Genomic DNA, 17,406 nt, shown 5'->3' with positions numbered 1-17,406 from the left:
AACCGCACTATTTGCGCTGATCATTTGAAACTTTAAATTGCCATTGTTGTAAATAAAAAAATGTCTTATGTCCTTTCAGTCTCTTGCGGTTGTTGGCATGGTTCTTCCTAGTGTAGTCAACCTCAATTTAGCCAATATATGTAGCATTAAAATATTTTTGAACTTGTATGAAATATTTATTTCACTGAAGCATCGACACTGTGCAATGCTGAGCTTTCCGTGTAAAAATCTTTTAAAAGGCAAAAACTCAGTCTATGGGCCACTAAGAGCATAATCGTGGCCGGGGTCACCTAGTTGCAGGGATGGGCAAAATACATGCAAATATGTATCGAAATACCAACACAAAATACTTCGTCAAAATGTATTTAATTACAAATCTAATTACATTTCCAAAAATATCATTTAAGTACAAGATACAAATACAACCAAATCTATTTGGTCTCCTCCAAATACATTTGGAGCAGACAAAATGTATTTGGACCTTCAGGGCACCTGCAACAAGTTTCTAAGCCTCTCATTTTAATTTTGCATCGCACACTCGGGATTTAGTGGGCGAGGCTCTAGTAACGTAATAGATGTATAATCACAAAAAAAACTGTAATCAGCTTGGACGTAATATGTGAAAAAAGTACAGAGCTTCAAGCAGTTTTTTGTGTCGGGTACATTTTGGTATAGACCAACAAAGAACCGAGACGGCCAAGACGCGCAGCACTAGCTAGAGAATTTTTTATTGTTGCAACTCGCACCAGTTACGAAAATCTGGACGACCCGTACATTTAGAAAGTTCCAGGCAAAAATATGGATGGAAATCAGGCTGGAAATCATCACAAGTTGTCACAGGCACCTTTTTAGCCAGTCTGCCTGTGAACGTCGATTTCGTCACTACTCTTGCCCTGGACTAGCACAGTAATCACAAAGTCACTAAACGCTTGTGCTTGATTGAGAGACACTGCGTTCGGTGCAGAGCGTAGTTTCTTCCTGCTCTGGACAGTGAAAATAAATTTGACGGACGTATTTTCGCCCACAAAATTGTATTTAATTACAACTGTATTTGAAATACCCACGTTTTAGTATTTAAATAAACACGTCAGATACATTACCCAATTTGTAAATAAGTGCAAACGCAAAATACACAAATTATTTTAAATACGTAATTCAAATACTTGTATTTGAAATACTGCCCATCCCTGCCTAGTTGGTATTCGCTCATTGTCCTTAAATGCACGTAGATCGTAAAACTGAATTTTCATTCAAGAAAATTGTCTCAGTCTAACAAATAGCTTTTCTGTCTGGAGTAACCAATAATCATACATTAAATTTACTAACCCTGAAATTGAAAGGTGAAATCGCAAGCCTGTCTTAAATCTCGACTGCGTACGTGAAAAAAACGTTAGTCTCGGCATTTTAAAAAATAATGTAAAACTCGATCAAAGACACTACATTATTCGAAGCCGATGCTTTTTTCTTCAATATAAGAGAGCTTCAATGATAATAAAACTGTGCAGAAGGAACAAAGTATTACTGGTTTAGGGGTTTCAGTGTACTTATTTTAAAAAAGGTCGTCGGTTTTATTAACTGATCATTCGTTATTCACGTCAATTGCTTATGGGTTTTTAATTGTATCAGTCTGTTTCGTTTTCTGTTGGCTTACTCGTATCTAGACGCATCACAAAAAATGTTTGTTATATTGTTAATTTTAATCACTGAAGCCCAATGGGTGACTTTGTTCGGGACGAAATGATTGGCATCTTATTTATGACAGTCTTAAAGTAAGCACTGCCAAGGGTAGTGTACGAATGGGGTGGCGCGTCAAGAGAGCTCCTCATATGCACACACCTTAGCATTGTCAAATATCTCATTCGAAACTGCTCAATAAATGACCCACTAATATCATATCGAGCACAACGGCGGAAGAGTTTCTCTATTTAAGTACTAACAGAAGCCGTTAAAGTAACGCGAGTGATTCAATACAGCACGGTCTGTAGCAAAATGTACGCATTTCGACTGTGTATTGGCATGTGTCATATATGAAGCGAACGCCTAGCAGACGTTACGGCGCATATTCCAAGAATGAAAGCATACTCCGCAAAAACAAACAAAAACATATGCCTCATACCGACTTGTAAATGTTGCGTAGATCATAGAAGCGGCTTCATAGAATTAAACAATAAAAAACACATAGCGTTCCTACGTTAAAGGCAGCATTCATAGAATCTCGGTTGGTCCGCCACTAACCGAGAGTTATACCGTGAATGCAGTGACACAGTTCTGGAAAGGTTTTACGAAAGCGATCGAAACAAAGAAACGCGGAGTCCAGGAGTGTGGAGCCATCGCATACGAAACAAAAGCAACAAAAGCTGATGCGCAACTTACCGAATATGATGGGATGATTCGTGGTGGGAAAGATGGTGTTGCGAAGCCTCTCTACGATGGTCGCCGTGTCCGCGCAGTGAGCAACGAAGAGCAAACACACCGCGGCCACCCAAACTGTGGGCAGTTGGCATGGTCCTCGCAAAAACCGCATCGTTCAGCCGAACACAAAAAAAGCCAAGACCGAGCTCCCGCGGCGTCAAGCAGCAGTGGCAGCGCAAGGAGCGGCCGACAACCCAGTAGAACAAGACAACGACTTCTCCGGAAAGGCAGGCGGCGACACTCGAGAGCAGACGACGCTCAAACTGCCGCCGGCCAAAATGCTTGACTAATGTTTTTTGTTCCTTTTAGTTTTTTAAAGACCGCGAGCCGACCCTCTCCGGCTCCCCCGCAGATTAGAGTGGGAGAAGAACAAATAGAGAAGAAAATCGAAAGTGAAGCGGGTACGGCGAGCACGTGATCTACCCTGTGACGTCAGAGTCCTCCCCCATCTCTGGCGTTTCACCCTCGTCGTCCTCCCGTACGCCCCCCGCTGCCGTCTCTGCCTTCTCGGAAGAAGGAGTAAAGCCATTTAAGCAGACATACCACCAGCTTACTTGCTGCTTCAGATACCGAGCCGTTGTTTTCCCGGGAACTGCGTCTGGTGTTAAATCTGGACTGCAAACGGGTCGGGGTCATAAGGCTTTCTTCTGTAAGAACTGCTTCCCCCTCATTGCAGCCGTTTCGCTAATGTGCGCGAATCTGTTTTTATTTTCAAATAAAAACTGAATATGTCGGTATTATAAATATAACAGCACCAAAGGAAAATAAAGTGAGCGTTAAAAATGAAAATGCACCTCCTCCATAACACAGCAGCGCGAACGAAGAAGCGCGTTTAGCAGCGCGATCAGATGATGTCCGTTGTTTTTGTTGCTTTGTGTATGTTTTTTCTTATCCTTAAACAAGTTTACAGTGATCTGCGGACACAAAGTGTGCGTTTGACTTATTTTGAACTAATTGTTAAATAAGTTAATGACACTTTTCGCTTTCTTGAAGTGATTAATGTGAGATTGCTTTAAACAATAAAATAAGCGATATTGCCATTTTACCTGAACTAAATTAGGATTAAAATTAAAAATCTGGTCATATGTGATTTCGCGATCACACCTACGTTTATGAATATATATATAGCATCATTGTGCAGTTCAGAAACTTTGAGAACGTTTTAAACCTCACAATAATTCCTCGTTTTGCTTCAATTATCCTTTCATGACCGAGAAATAGAGCCCTTAGTATAATATTAATATTCACACGAACGGAGCGTCGCAATTTTTATTTCAGCTCGTTCGTAAACATATACTTGTGTGTTAGTCCCACGTAATATATTTAGTTTCCAGCAAAATAGTCATTTTTTGGACAGATTAAATGGAGAAAAATGTTTGACACGATAGTTTCCCATTCAATGACAAAACGAGCAACTTTCACGAGTGATTCCCTGTAAATAATTTTAATTGAAATCGCCAGCCCTCAAGATGTACAAACTCAATGACGTAATCGCGTATCAAGAGTCGCACGACCCATTGTCAACTGATCAAACAAAGCGCGGAACGTTCGACACTTTCACGTAACACATCAGCGTGACCGCGATTGGCTCAAGACGGGTGGGCCGATGCTCGAGCTACGTCACGAATGGCCAGGTGAGTGATGCGTGATCTCACGATGGCAGGGCTGTGAGGAGGAATATCGAAGCGTCATAGGTTCGACTGGTATATGAAGCGGCTTTGTTGATGCGAGATAAGCGAGATCTGGACGGCCGCGAACCCGAAAAGAAAACGCACTTGACCTACGGTCCCCCCTTGGACGCTGCAGCTTCCTTCTTGCTTGCAAAGAGTCTGTCCTTTCACAAAGTGGCACGTTGTTATCAGCTACACGGCAAGTAGGTAGCTGCCTGATTCGACAGTCAAGTGCTTTTGATGGATATGTTTTGTTTCATTCATTGTGGTACACTCTAAAAAAAGTCTCTGCGTCTATTTTCACGCACAACACTCGGAGAACCAATCAGCCCAACTTACGGAAGCAGCTCAGCGACCAAAAAAACGCAGACCGAGTTGTGACATTGAACAATGCAAGCGTGACGTTTTGCATAGCTTAATGTCACAACTCAGACTGCGTTTTTTGGTCTAAACATAGGTTTCGGCATCGCCATTCGCTGAGCTTCCTTCGTAAGTTGCGCTGATTGGCTTTCCGAGTGTTGTGCGTGAAAGTAGACTTCCAGGCATTTTTTAGAGAGTAAAAAGACTCGGTTAGTGTTATAAGCGCCTAGGTATTTCGGTAGCGTCCTCGTATGGTTACTTTTTTTTTTTTTTTTAATCCTCGAGAGTGGGGAAACATAAGGACAGTACAACACAAATCTCCTGTACCTTTGCATTAACTCTTATGGACTCCGTCTGTGACATCACGACCAGAACTTACCTCGCCGTCAAGTCACGAGTTGTAATATTCGACTACTTATCATCACTTGTGAACTATAATTTTGATGCTACGTGTACAAATAGCAGTGGAAACCTGGAGTAACAGCACTCTTAAACAAACACCGTCACAGCTGACACCCCGACATTGCGCTGATTTCCGTCGATGAAACAAAATGTATCAATCTAAATACTTCACGGTGAGCATTTGGCCAACCGCGAATTGCGACCACAGCGGCGCTCTTGGTTGCGCACTCCGCTAATAAGAGATTTGATGCTGTGCTTTGTAGTTTTCCCTGGCACCACAAAGAAGAAGCCTTTGCTTATCGGGGCTGGGTGTTTTTTTTATCAGTTTCTTTGAATAAAATCAAGATTATTATTAATAATGAGAGTATTCATATTAATACTAATAATAATAATAATAATCATAATAATAATAATAATAGTAGTAATCCTGTTCCCTGGGTTGACTCAACAAAAGATTGTTGAGTCAACAATATTTTGTTGTTGTCAATATTTTGTCAACAAAATATTCACAAACAAAATACATATAGATGGCACATATATGTAGCGTGCTAAGGAAAGTTGCATGCATCTTGTACAGTATGAGCGTTTGTTCCACTGAATGTAAAAATATGGTTGTTGAAGCACTTGGGTACAGTGCATTGCGATGTGGCATGGCCTTCCTTGCCCACTGTACGAATGCATGGCACCCTAAGATAGACATTTTAAAAGGACTTTTGCAGAGTGTCGAGCATAACTCTGTTTTTTCTTCTTGGTAAGCCAGCGCATACCTTTTCTGTTCAAGCAACCAAGATGTTTAACCAACACTCTCTCCTAATTCTATCTATCGCCCTCCGTCCAACAGTAGTTCCAATTGTATTGAGGAACTTGAAAATGTCGTATCATCATGGACATTAGAACAACTGTTGTGCGTGGTGGGAGATTTTAACATAGATGCATTAGCCTCATCCAAACCGGTAGTAATTGTCTACCTCACACTCTTATTATCATGGTATTGAATGGAGCATTCAGTCCCCAACAAGGGAAGACTTTTTAGGTGCTTGTAACATCCGTGTCTTGATCACATAAACGTGCGTGGTCCAAGTTTTAACATTCAGTCCTGCGTAATCAATCAAAAATTCGCAGACCATTATTTTCCAGCATGCCAATAGACGCCCTTGTTTTAAAGCGCATTAAAACTTGGGTTTGGGCTAGTTGGTCCATTCCTGAATAAAAGGTCAAAAAGCGCGAACAAACGGGGACAATAAAGAAACACGGACGACAGGACAGGCGCTTCCTCCAAACCCTAGTCTGTACCTAAAATTAAAATATAGTCATCTACGTATCTATACGTCTTTAAAACATAAGAAAGCGCCTGTCCTGTCGTCCGTGTTTATTGTCCCCCTTTGTTTGCGCTTTTTAACCTTTTATTTAAGGCGCAGCTCTTAGGCGTCCGTTTCCGGCTTGAGCATTGCATTATTGGATGTTTCTCATAATGACGTCACACGTGACGACAAATGTGACATCATGAAGGTCACGAGTGACGTCACGAGAGAGAATGGAGGGAGAGAGGGAGAGGAGGAGGAAGGGAGGTAAATGGAGGAAGGGGAAGGAGGAGGATGGCGGAGGGGAGGATGGAGGAGGGGAGGAGGAGGAGAGGAGTGGAAGAGGAGAGGGTACGGAGGATGAGGAGAGGTTACCCTCCTCTCCATACCCTCCCCTCCTCGTCCTCAGGAGCTGCGCTCTAATTCGGAATTACAAAGAATTGTAACCGTCTTTCATTTTTCACTCATGACTCGCAAAAGTCTCCAGGCGAAAATAGAACAACTGACGCTTGGATTGTAGATAACCGGAAACTTGACTTGTCTATAAAATTTTTCAGTTGAACCTCGTTAATTGACTCCAACGACGCTTGTCCAATGTGTGAAAAAAAGTTTCAAACAAATCCAGTTTTTTCAGATATGAGGCGAAGCATCCAGTCAGTTTTACAAAAAAAGAAAAGCCATTGGATAACCCCATATATTATTGAAACAATCAATATAAAGACCTGTTGAGGAGACGATCCAAAAGTGCCGGAGCATTACTGCGCTCAACCTCAAATTTAAGATAGAAATTAAATGTGTGCGCTGACACGGGCTTCAAGCCGGCGTTACTTTTGAGGGCAGTTTGACAAAGCCGCCAATTACCCCCAAGAAATATGTTCCATCGCCAGCCAACTAAGCGGTAAAATTACACATGCAGAGCATCTTTTGCAATTTTTAAAGATGACCCCCGGCTAGTTGAAACTTCAACCAAGAATTACTTTGCAGCCACATCACTAGTGACACCAGGGTCTTCTCACGGCTTTGCAGCCTGAAAACTTAACTTTGGGAATCGACACTTTTGCCAGTCCTCACTGATGTTGACCTGCATTCCGTGTTTAGCTTTATAGAAACGAGACCAAATGATATTGATGGCATAGCAGTAAAAATTCTACAATGAAAATTGACTATTTTTTATTTATTCATGCGTAACGGCTTCATAACGACCGGTTAATTCCAAGAACCTTAAAACAGCAGCTTTAAACCCTTCATTCAAAAAGTATCAAAAAGACAAATATGGAAACTATCGGCCAATCATAGGTCAGCCTTCATAAACGCACCTCCTAATGGCTGTCGCGATTCCTCAACAAGTTCTTAATAATTTCAGCGAGGCAATTCGGCTTTGTACCGGACCTTGGAAGTGTTTCACTATCGAAAATATTTTCACCTGTTCCATTCTGTTTTCGACCATAATCTCTACAGTTGAGCCCTATTTTTAGATACTTATAAAGCTTTCGACTGGGTCTACCACGGTATATTGCATCAAAAAATGAAGAAGCCCGGATTTCGAGGCAATTTTCACAACCTTTTAGCAATTATCCCTCTAATCGTTCGAATGTTGTTGCCCTGGGAAATCGCAACCTCAGTACAGACGTGCCTCTTACTTGTGGTGTTCTACAAGGATTCATTATCTTACCCTTACTGTTTAATATTTAAGTGAATTATCTTGTAGAAAACGTCTTAAATTGTCATTTTTTTCAACATATGGATGGGGCAGTTTTAGTTACCTCTTACACCAACTACACATCGACGGTACAAATGCAACAACAAGCTGTTTTCACCACTATGAACTGATTTCGTGACAACTGTACCAAGATCAACACCTCAAAACTCGTTTAGTGTGCTTTAAAATCCTTTCTAACAAACTGTGATGAAAATTCTTCTGTTCATTTATACCTCTGGTGGTGCTTCTTTGTCCTGTATGGCGATTTTTTATGTCTATTTTGTTAAATACTTGGGCGTCTACTTTTACAGGGACCTTGCTTGGAACACTTTTCTTACCTATATTTATAGCAAACTTAGAAGTACGGCCTGGCTATTGTAGACCATTAGACCTTCTGCTACAATCTATATGAGCAGAGCTACTGACAGCAGTCTTGCATACGGTGTTTTAAGATTTGGGATTACTATTCTTCCCAATTGTCCCGTAAGATGTGAAGCATGATAATATTATGCGAAACCTACTGAAGAGCGTGGCGTACATCTGTGATATGACCAAATACGGAAGTATCTTTGAGTATCTTTGTTTACCTACCTTTCTAAATTCGCTCGTGAATTCAGTAATCTTACGCCACTTTTAGAAGGACGATTTAAAAAAAAAACGTTTATGTCACCCCGAGTGCTCAGAGAGATTGCCCTCACAATGCTGTACCTCGTTCCTATACCCGCTGCGGACAAGCTATTTTTGATATTCATGTTCTCAAAAATATTTTATTCCCTTCCTAAGCACATTTTTACACTAACCTAAAAAAACACTTAAAATATTTCTCAGTGATTGGACTCTACCTTAGTTACTCATGAATGTTTTCTTAACTTTACGTTGACAACTTGTTGCAACCTTTTTATTTTACCTGTATATATCTCTACAGTGTTTCTATCAGTCTACCGTGATTCATTATCTCTATTGGTATCATGCACAAAGTGACTGACAGCCCACACCGGTCAACCATGATTGTCTGTGTTAGTTTGTTAACTTATTACGTGGATAGTGACTTAGTGCCTCTCCCGGGCAATGTCCCACCAGCATACTATGACTTTGAAGGGCAGGAATATGTAAAAAACAAACATCGAAAGTTGAATAATTATTATTATTGTTGTTACTATTATTATTATTATTATTTAAAAAAGAAGTCCCCGGGAAATGTCGCTTCTGGAGCCACTAAATGAGCTGCGCTTATTTAGTGGCACTACAGTCGCTCCTTTTCGACTGCTCTGCAAGTTTCCACTCGTAATCAATTTAATTCGAGACATCCGGCGCCAACGAGCTGTCTGTGACTTCGATGAATCTCCGGTGTTGTCACGGGCACCGGCTTTGATCAACATCGGTTCCTCAATGTCTTCATTAACAGCATCATACCGTTTAGGCCTAAGTGACTTCGCGTCTTCGCCCGGCTCGGCTTCTGGAACGCCTGTCTCGCGCAAGCTTGCCTCGCACGACGATCTTCACGGTGAGCGAAGCATCTCGCGGCAGCCTTCGCAACACATCAGGGCAACACACGTGACACGGGAGTGCAGAATTTCGCATTTTTCCCTCCTGCGCGTCTGCCATGTCTTCTCCGGTCAAATTCTCTCAATGCCACGAGAAGATTGTGACCGATGGTCGGCACATGTCCTGCGCCGAGTGCGGAACATCATACATTCTAGGGAAGCTTTGCTCCGGTGCTGCTGAAACTGCATTCAAGACCGCAAAACGAGAGGTCTGGCGCTGCCGTGTACGTCGACAACAGCATAGCGAGAATGAGTTACAAGGTGAGGCCAGCTTGTCGCAATGCACGTCTCCTGCTGCTACGGAACATTTTCGGTCGCTGGAAGCTAAACTGGAGTGTCTCACCTTACTGAATCCTCGACCTGTCAACTCAGATGAATTAGCTCCTGACATTGAAGCCGGTATTCGAGAGTCTGAAATCCGCAGTAACGGGGGTTCAGAAGGCCACAGCCTTTCTGTCGGCTCGGCACGGCACTCTGCTATCGACAGCCATTACCAACTCAACCGCGATAACAAAGTTTCGCGAGGAAACCACATTACTAAGAACCGTCGTAACGGAGCAGTCTCAGACCATCGAGCACCTGCAAAACGAACTGTGCGATAGTGAGCAGTACAGTCGACTCTCAAATCTTGAAATACATGGACTTCCTGATATTCTAAGTGAAAACTTAGTCTCCGTTGTGGGCGAGTTGGCTGACAAGCCAGGCCTAGAAAACTTTCAGCCCAGGGACATACTGATGGCGCGTCGTCTGCCATCTCGGCGCGATAAACCTCCAGGTGCCCTGGTTAGATTGATTTCAGTGTCTCTGAGAGAACAGTGGCTCGCAACGCGAGGTAAGCTGAGGACTCTGGCCGCAGAGGGATCGTTGCCCAAACTGTTCCTAAACGAGAAACTAACGCGAAAAAACGGGCAACTTTTTGGATGGTACGTGAGAACAAGATGCAAGCAGTACCAAGTCACTTTGGTGAAAAATGGGAAGCTATTTTTAAAAAAAAGACAGGAACCTCGTCTCTGGTACGCATCCACCGGTTGGCCGACCTGGAATTGATTGTCTAACTATTTTCGTTGTTAAACGGCTTAAAAATAACCGTGGATAACAACTGCGTCAAATAATGGAAGTAGAGCTTCATCAATGTTCAAATTTTTCTTAGTTTTAACATTTCTCGGCACCAGTTAGTGATAGTACACTAGGCTTCTTACTTGTAAATAGAAGGATTATTCGTAAATATTGGGACCAGTTTGTAATAACTGTAACAATATGTCATCACTATTTGAAGTTTTTGAGAGGACAGAAATCAATGTTAAAGACGATTGTTGTGGTGAGTTCCGGGTACCGGGACGTGAATAATTGTTTCTAACACGTCCCATTGGTCGAGGAGGAGGAATTGCGATATTTGTTAAAAACCTGTGGTGTACTGAAAACTTTATGTTGAGTTTTGCCATTCCGAGTTTTTGTCTGTAAGCCTATGAAGTTCTAAGTGGTCCTTGATTTTAATAGCTTTTTACAGACCTCCTTCAGTTAATCCTTTAAGATTTCTAGAAGAACTCAGAAATACACTTGGTAATTTTCAGTCTGTCAATATCTAGGCGATATAGGCGATTTCAAGATTGATGCTTTTCAACCCGCCAAGTCTATTGTTTGTGACTATCTCAACCTTTATCGCATTTTGATCTGGAAGAACTGATTCTAGCCCCAACTCGAGAAGAGCTTTTGGGTGACCATCTTGAGGCCTCATGTCTTGATTATATAATCATACGCGCTCCGAGTGTTGTTGCGAAATCGCCCATAATAGAGAAAAAATTAGCCACAATTTACTCTGTGGGTTGTCAACTTTAATCCCAACTCACAATGCAATCATCAACAGCGATAAAAAAACAGTTAAAATAGCTGATGGGATAATACTTGATAAGTTGTTTAAAATCTATGATTGTGATCATTTACTTTCTATACAAGACTTAGACGAAGTCTACTGTTGGTTTAGAGATTAATTTTGCTACTCCAATGACTAATCTGAAAATGTTATCACTCTGACGCGGCGTCGAAACGAAGAAGAATGGTTAACGAGTGATATTTTCTCAGCTATCCGGTAAAAAGATTGTCTTTGGGCTAGATGGCGACATTCTCCAACAAATACCAACTTAAAAAAAAAAATCCGTAGTATGCGAAATCGTGTAACTGGGCTTATTCGATCAGCAGAAAGATAAAACTTTGGAGATAAATATTTTAAGGCAAGATCAACTATTTCAGTGACTTGGAGTTTAAAAATCAATTACGAAGCACGGGTGTTAAAGGGAATCTGAAAAGGAAGCAAAATTATTTTTTTCGACAGTCTGATTGGGACACGTCTGTCAAAAAATTAATTTTACACGAAAAAACTTTTGGAGCAATATTGACGGCGCGATATTTATTTTAAATTCTGCGCGAAAAGTCTATGACGCCACAAAATGGTCATTCACTCTTTCCACCTCAAGGAGATGGTCATACAGTCTCTCCACCTCAGCCTGATGGCCAAGCCGATCCACCTCCCCTTCACGCGCCCGAAATACCGAGAGAGAATACAAGTGAAAAGGAGGTGACTATCAACTAAATGGCGTCTCGAGCCGTCAATATTGCTCTAAAGAAAAACATTTTTTCGCGTGAAATTGATTTTTGACACGCGTGTTCCACCCAAGCAGACTGTATAATTTTTTTTTCTTTTTATTAGCCGTTTAAGAGATCGATTGATGTCTCCTTTGAGAATCTGTTTGGTAACAATACGACAAAAAAGTAGAGCACTGTATTTCAATAAGTTCTTTGCTACATTTTCCGGTATAGCTCGTGACAATACTATGTTCACAGCAGATTTTCTAAATTCAAATGTTTCCCTGGCATTCCTTCCCCAAATGTCTGAACTTGATCTACGAACTCCGCTTTGTAGTTTCAAAACTTACAAGGCGCCTGGAATCGATGGTGTCAGAGCGTATGATTTGCACCGAAATCATGGTTCTACAAGACTTGTGCTCTTTCACATGTACCTTATTACCTCCGGGATGATCCCGATTGATTTGAAGGTTTCGCTGGTGAAACCCGTATTTGAGGGAGTAAGAGCATAAGAAACTTCTCAATTATCGGCCAATTTCTATTTTGCCTTTCATTGTCCAAATCTTAGAAAAACATATCTCTGCAATATATTGCGGCCTTTCTTGATCACTTTATTATTCTGTCGCCCAGTCAATATGGGTTTTTCAGCGGTCGTGGGACCCAGCCACAGCTTGAAAGGTTTTGCAGACAAATTGCATCTTGCCTTCGAGAGGCATCAGGTTGCTTGCAAGCTTTTTATTAATGTTGCAAAGGTATTCGATCAAGTGAGTCACGAGATTTTATTGACGAAATTGCAAAACAATGGATTCCGCGGCCCATTCCTTTCTCTTCTCCGGAACTTTTTAACTAGGAGCACACAACTAGTTTCTAAAAATAATAGTCGAAGCTCGCGAGTTCGCTTAAACGCTTGGGTTCCCCAAGATTCTATTTTGTCAATCTTCTTTTTAACATTTTTGTAAACGATTTTTTCAACTCATTTTTAACATGTAAATTGTTCCAATACGCTGATGACACAGTGTTACTTTCGGTAACACCCTGATTATCTTGTAGCAATCTCTGCACTCCAAGACGACACTTGCCAGCTTCATGGCTGGTTTAAGACAAATTGACTTACGATAAATACATAGAAAACTAAACTTGCCTGCTTTCGCAATCCTCATCAGATGTTTACGTCCAATCATCCTCTCTAAGTACATACCTATCTTTGTACATCTTGAAACTGCCGTCCTGTATATTACCTATGTTGATTATGCAAAATATTTAAGAATTCAATTTGAAAATGATTTGTTGTGGAATTAGCATTTTTCAAAACTTTGTAACTGACTGAGAACTGCATATTGTTTACTGTATAATACCAGGTCTCTTTTTTCTAGATTAGGGCCCTTGGTTTCATTTGCGTGGAGTGTTCTTTTCTTTGTTAATTGGGACATAGTAGCGCGCACATATCTGGGTGCGTAGGCGGCTTGGGCGCTGGGCAAGTTTGTGGGCTCGGAGGCAACTAAATTAGCACTGAAAACGAATAGCAATAACTTATCCCTACTGCTGTTAACAAAACTGTAGCTTTTTAGCTTATTTGTTCTTCATATTTTTCAAACAAACGGCTCCGAAGTGAACATGCGAGTGGGGTTTTCTCGAATTGCTCTCGAACCGCGCGTCCGCCCGTCGTAACCGCTGTTGTCGTGGTTGTGGCAGCCGGGGAGACCCCCGAGGAGTATTCTGGGTGTCGTCTTCCTGCGGAGGACGCCATAAGGCAAGTTCGAGATTCCGTAACGAATGTCGGGGGTTATTCGCCTTTATCTTTGGTGGGGTTTTCTCCTAATGGGTCACCATCCCGCATCTTTGTTTTTTGTGATGTGTTTCAGGACCTCAACGAGGAGGCGTAAGGGATTTTCTGCCTTCCCGCTTTTGTTTGCTTTAGAACAGCACCGGTGTGCTATAGGTCAATGTCCTCCCTCTATTCTGCGTTCGGGGAAGAGAAGTTCAACCTCCCCTTTTTTCTTCCTTTTGGTTTTCCGGGCACTTGTACCCTTCTTCGATCTTTTATCCAATAAATTTCAGCTGTGTTTGAGACTTCGTGTTGTGTCGTCATTCCTTCCCCCTGTCTCGGGGTTTCGCTTAATGTTAAACCTTTACCAGCTTGTTTGCGTCCTAAATATGGTTCCTCTTCTCCGCTTGCTCGTCTTACGAACCATAACATCGAGAAGCAACTATTAAGTTCGAACAAGGGACTTAGATAGAAGCGTGTGAGGTTGCTTTAAAACTTTCGTGCAATGGGGGGAAACCCTTTAATGCAAAAGAAGAAGATTAACCCCGTTCCTTTTTTCCTGGCTTACAGTACATTTGGCTCGTGTCAATCTCCCCCCCCCCCAAACAGGAATATGGTAAAGCGCTGAGATGTTTAAAAGTAAATATATCAACAAATGGAACCTTGCTTTCGGTTGTACTCCTCGCCTCGTGTCCTTCCATCGCGGCACTCCAATTACAATGTTTCCATTTGATAGGACGTATTAAACAATAACTTCGTCTGAACTAACTAAATATGGTAATTAGTTATACATGGGTAAATTACTTTCAAAATGTAATTTATTACAATTACAATTACTTTTCTTCAAACGTAGTTGAACTACAATTATAATTACTACTGCGTGAAATGTAATTAATTACAATTGCAAATTACTTTTAAAAAAGTAATAAAATTACTTTACAATTACTTATTTCTGAGAGCAACCCGACTTGGGCCATAGGACTTTAAACGAGTTTTATAGAATGCAACGTATTTGTTCATTCCTTACTTCAATGTTCACGTGTCGTACTTTCTTTTTATAAATTGTGTTAAATTTATGATAGAACTTGACAGTATGGGAAAATGAAGTACTACGTTCTTACATGTTAATGAATAATAATAAATTAGTTGATATACTGGAAAACACAATACCACTAAAGAAAAAATTTGTTGAGACCGATTTTAGTTAGCCAGCAGATAAAAATTTGACTCTTTTAGTCATATAGAAATATTTTACAACTGTTTATATAAAATTAAAATCCACACGCACTAATACGACGACATTCCCATACAAACATCATGTTATTGTAAGTTATAATGGCTCAGAAATAAATAAGTACCGAATCGAGGCTCCCGAATCATTCGTGACAATATTCACAGGTGCGATGTCAGCCTCCAAAGTGCTTATGGAAATAATATCCGAAGTAAAACGAACATGAAAGAAAGTGAAAAATAATAAAAAGATACATATATGCGACAGTACTGGAGGAGGGACGTAAAAAGATTGGCAAAAAAAGAAAGAAAAATAACTACATAGACAATTAATATTCTTAACCTCACCTAAAAACTGAAGCTATTTTGTTTTTCATAATTTTAGCATGTTTACGCTATTGTTTTCTTCTCGCACCGCAGACGGTGCTACACGGCACCTTTGAGGTAGGTTCCAAAGAGGATTGTCTCCCAGCCCGCAGTGAAAGCAACAAAACAACAAACAACGCGACGCTATTTATGTTGCGCTTGTGTCTGAGCTTGTGTGTGTGTGTGAGTGTAAGTGTTAAACCGAAATCTAGGCCGCTTGTGCGAGCGCTGAGGCTTTCGGAGAGGTTCCGTCGGCGCCGCAAAGTTTTGCAAAAGTAATCGTAATTGTGTCTGAAATTTTGCAATTACTTACGCTAGAAAGTAATTAAATTACAATTACAATGTCTTTTATCCTAAAGTAATTAATTACAATTACAAATTACCGAGCAAGGTAATTAAATTAGAGTAATTAAATTACTACCCAAGTATGTAATTATCACAACGAAAAAGTTACCTATATGTAGCGATACGTTCTATTCTTTAAACGAAAACGAAAACGAGTTCGTTTCTGTCAGGCGGAACTTGTAACGGGAACGCATTCGACAAATCAGAAGGAACGAAGAACGAGCTTTCGTTCCTCTTTCTGATGAACGTGTACAACGCTGGTACAGACAAAATAGTTTTAAATTCACGCAAAACGAAAAAAAATAAACTGGTACTTTGTCATGCTCCAGATTTTATTACTGCTCCGATTCATGATGGCAGTCCCACACTTTGGCCTGCTAACCGCAGAATTGGCACGTCCCTCTGGTATATAAAACGTCAAGAGATGTTTGCGATAAGCTCGTATAATGCCGCGCTCTAAGCTTTGAGCAGATGAGGAGAAGAAACACGATCGCTCCGAAAGTTAAGAAAGCACTTTCACAAGGCGCGTAGATTTCAGTGACCTTTCGTAACCACACATGAAACGTTCGAGCTGCTTCGCGTTTACACCGAACTCCTTCTCCTTTATCCTCCGGAGTCAAGATAGCGTTAACGGCAGGGCAATGTGGGAGGATAGAGGGCGCCTAAAGATATACTGCAGTGAATTTTAGTTTCATTTGTTTTTTAAGGGAGTATACGGTGATTACTTTTTGGGACAATGAATCCCTGTTTCATTATTCTCAGGAAATTTATCTTTCGTGGGTTCTCTGCGCCTGTCTAAGACGATTCTCAGAGTATAGATTTAGACAATCAGTCTGTACAAGTTTCAATTCATTTTCCTGAGCTAACACCAGATGGTTTCTAGATTTCCCAGCAGGGCGAGGCATTTCTGCAATAACAAATTCACAAGGACCGAGAGCAGCTCATCAGAGTGGCCCGAAAACGACTGGATAACCCACGAAAACTATTTTCGTGGGTTTTATAAACAAAAATAAATTTTTGTCGTAAAAAAAATTAATCGACATTAGTAACAACTATGTTGAAAAGTACTAAACAAAATTCCTTTAAAAATAAAATCTACAGCTTTGGTGAATCTGGAGCTACTGGAGAATCCTGAGTATTGTTACAGATGCGAAAGGGCTCGGCGAATGTAAACTGAAAATATAGGTTTAATCGGAGAATTTTGAGTGAATTAGGAGCTTATATAGCCGTACTTTTGAATCCCGGAGAAAAGCTCACCCGAGAAAAACTCACCGCCAAACCGGCGGATGCAGAGAAAAGCTCACCGGGCATTGAGCGTATACAAAGAAAAGCTCACCGATTTCTTTTTTCTCTTTTTTTTATATGGAGATGGTTGGATCATGCGCAACATATATCAATTTATTATCATTAAAATTCATCAATTTGTAAAAAAAGAAAATTTCATTTTTCGTATTATTTGTTATGTTTATTGGGTATATTGCTACCAAATTAATGATTGCGGGCAATTGTTTTTGTGGCTTACTCTCTAGGCAATGAAAGCGTAACTGAAAACTTTATGAACTTGAAGAACCGAAAAAAGTTCGAAAACAATGTCTGCCTAAAACCTAAACATTAAAACTGTAAATGACGAAAATTCGAAAGTCCATGCGCACCAACGTGGTGCCTCAAATTAGCTTTGAAGCTTTTGCTAACCTTTGAAAACAAGATAAAACAGTCAGTAGGATATTGACGC

General features: G+C 40.8%; 1 protein-coding gene across 1 annotated transcript in view; it reads right to left on the bottom strand.

Annotated features, from left to right (window-relative positions):
* LOC8041039 (phospholipase A2 group XV) overlaps nt 1-2,933 on the bottom strand; it is a 52,032-nt gene extending 49,099 nt beyond the window's left edge. The window contains exon 1 of the mRNA XM_029981900.4: nt 2,374-2,933. Coding sequence (XP_029837760.2) covers nt 2,374-2,524 — 151 coding nt within the window. The 5' untranslated portion in view covers nt 2,525-2,933. The remainder of the gene's footprint in view (nt 1-2,373) is intronic.
* Nucleotides 2,934-17,406: the final 14,473 nt, after the last annotated feature.

Source organism: Ixodes scapularis, unplaced genomic scaffold (genome assembly GCF_016920785.2).
Source record: "Ixodes scapularis isolate PalLabHiFi unplaced genomic scaffold, ASM1692078v2 PGA_scaffold0__279_contigs__length_252992795, whole genome shotgun sequence".
Lineage (NCBI taxonomy): Eukaryota > Metazoa > Arthropoda > Arachnida > Ixodida > Ixodidae > Ixodes > Ixodes scapularis.
Note: the sequence above shows the minus strand (reverse complement) of the source record. Positions and strands in the feature narration are given on the sequence as shown.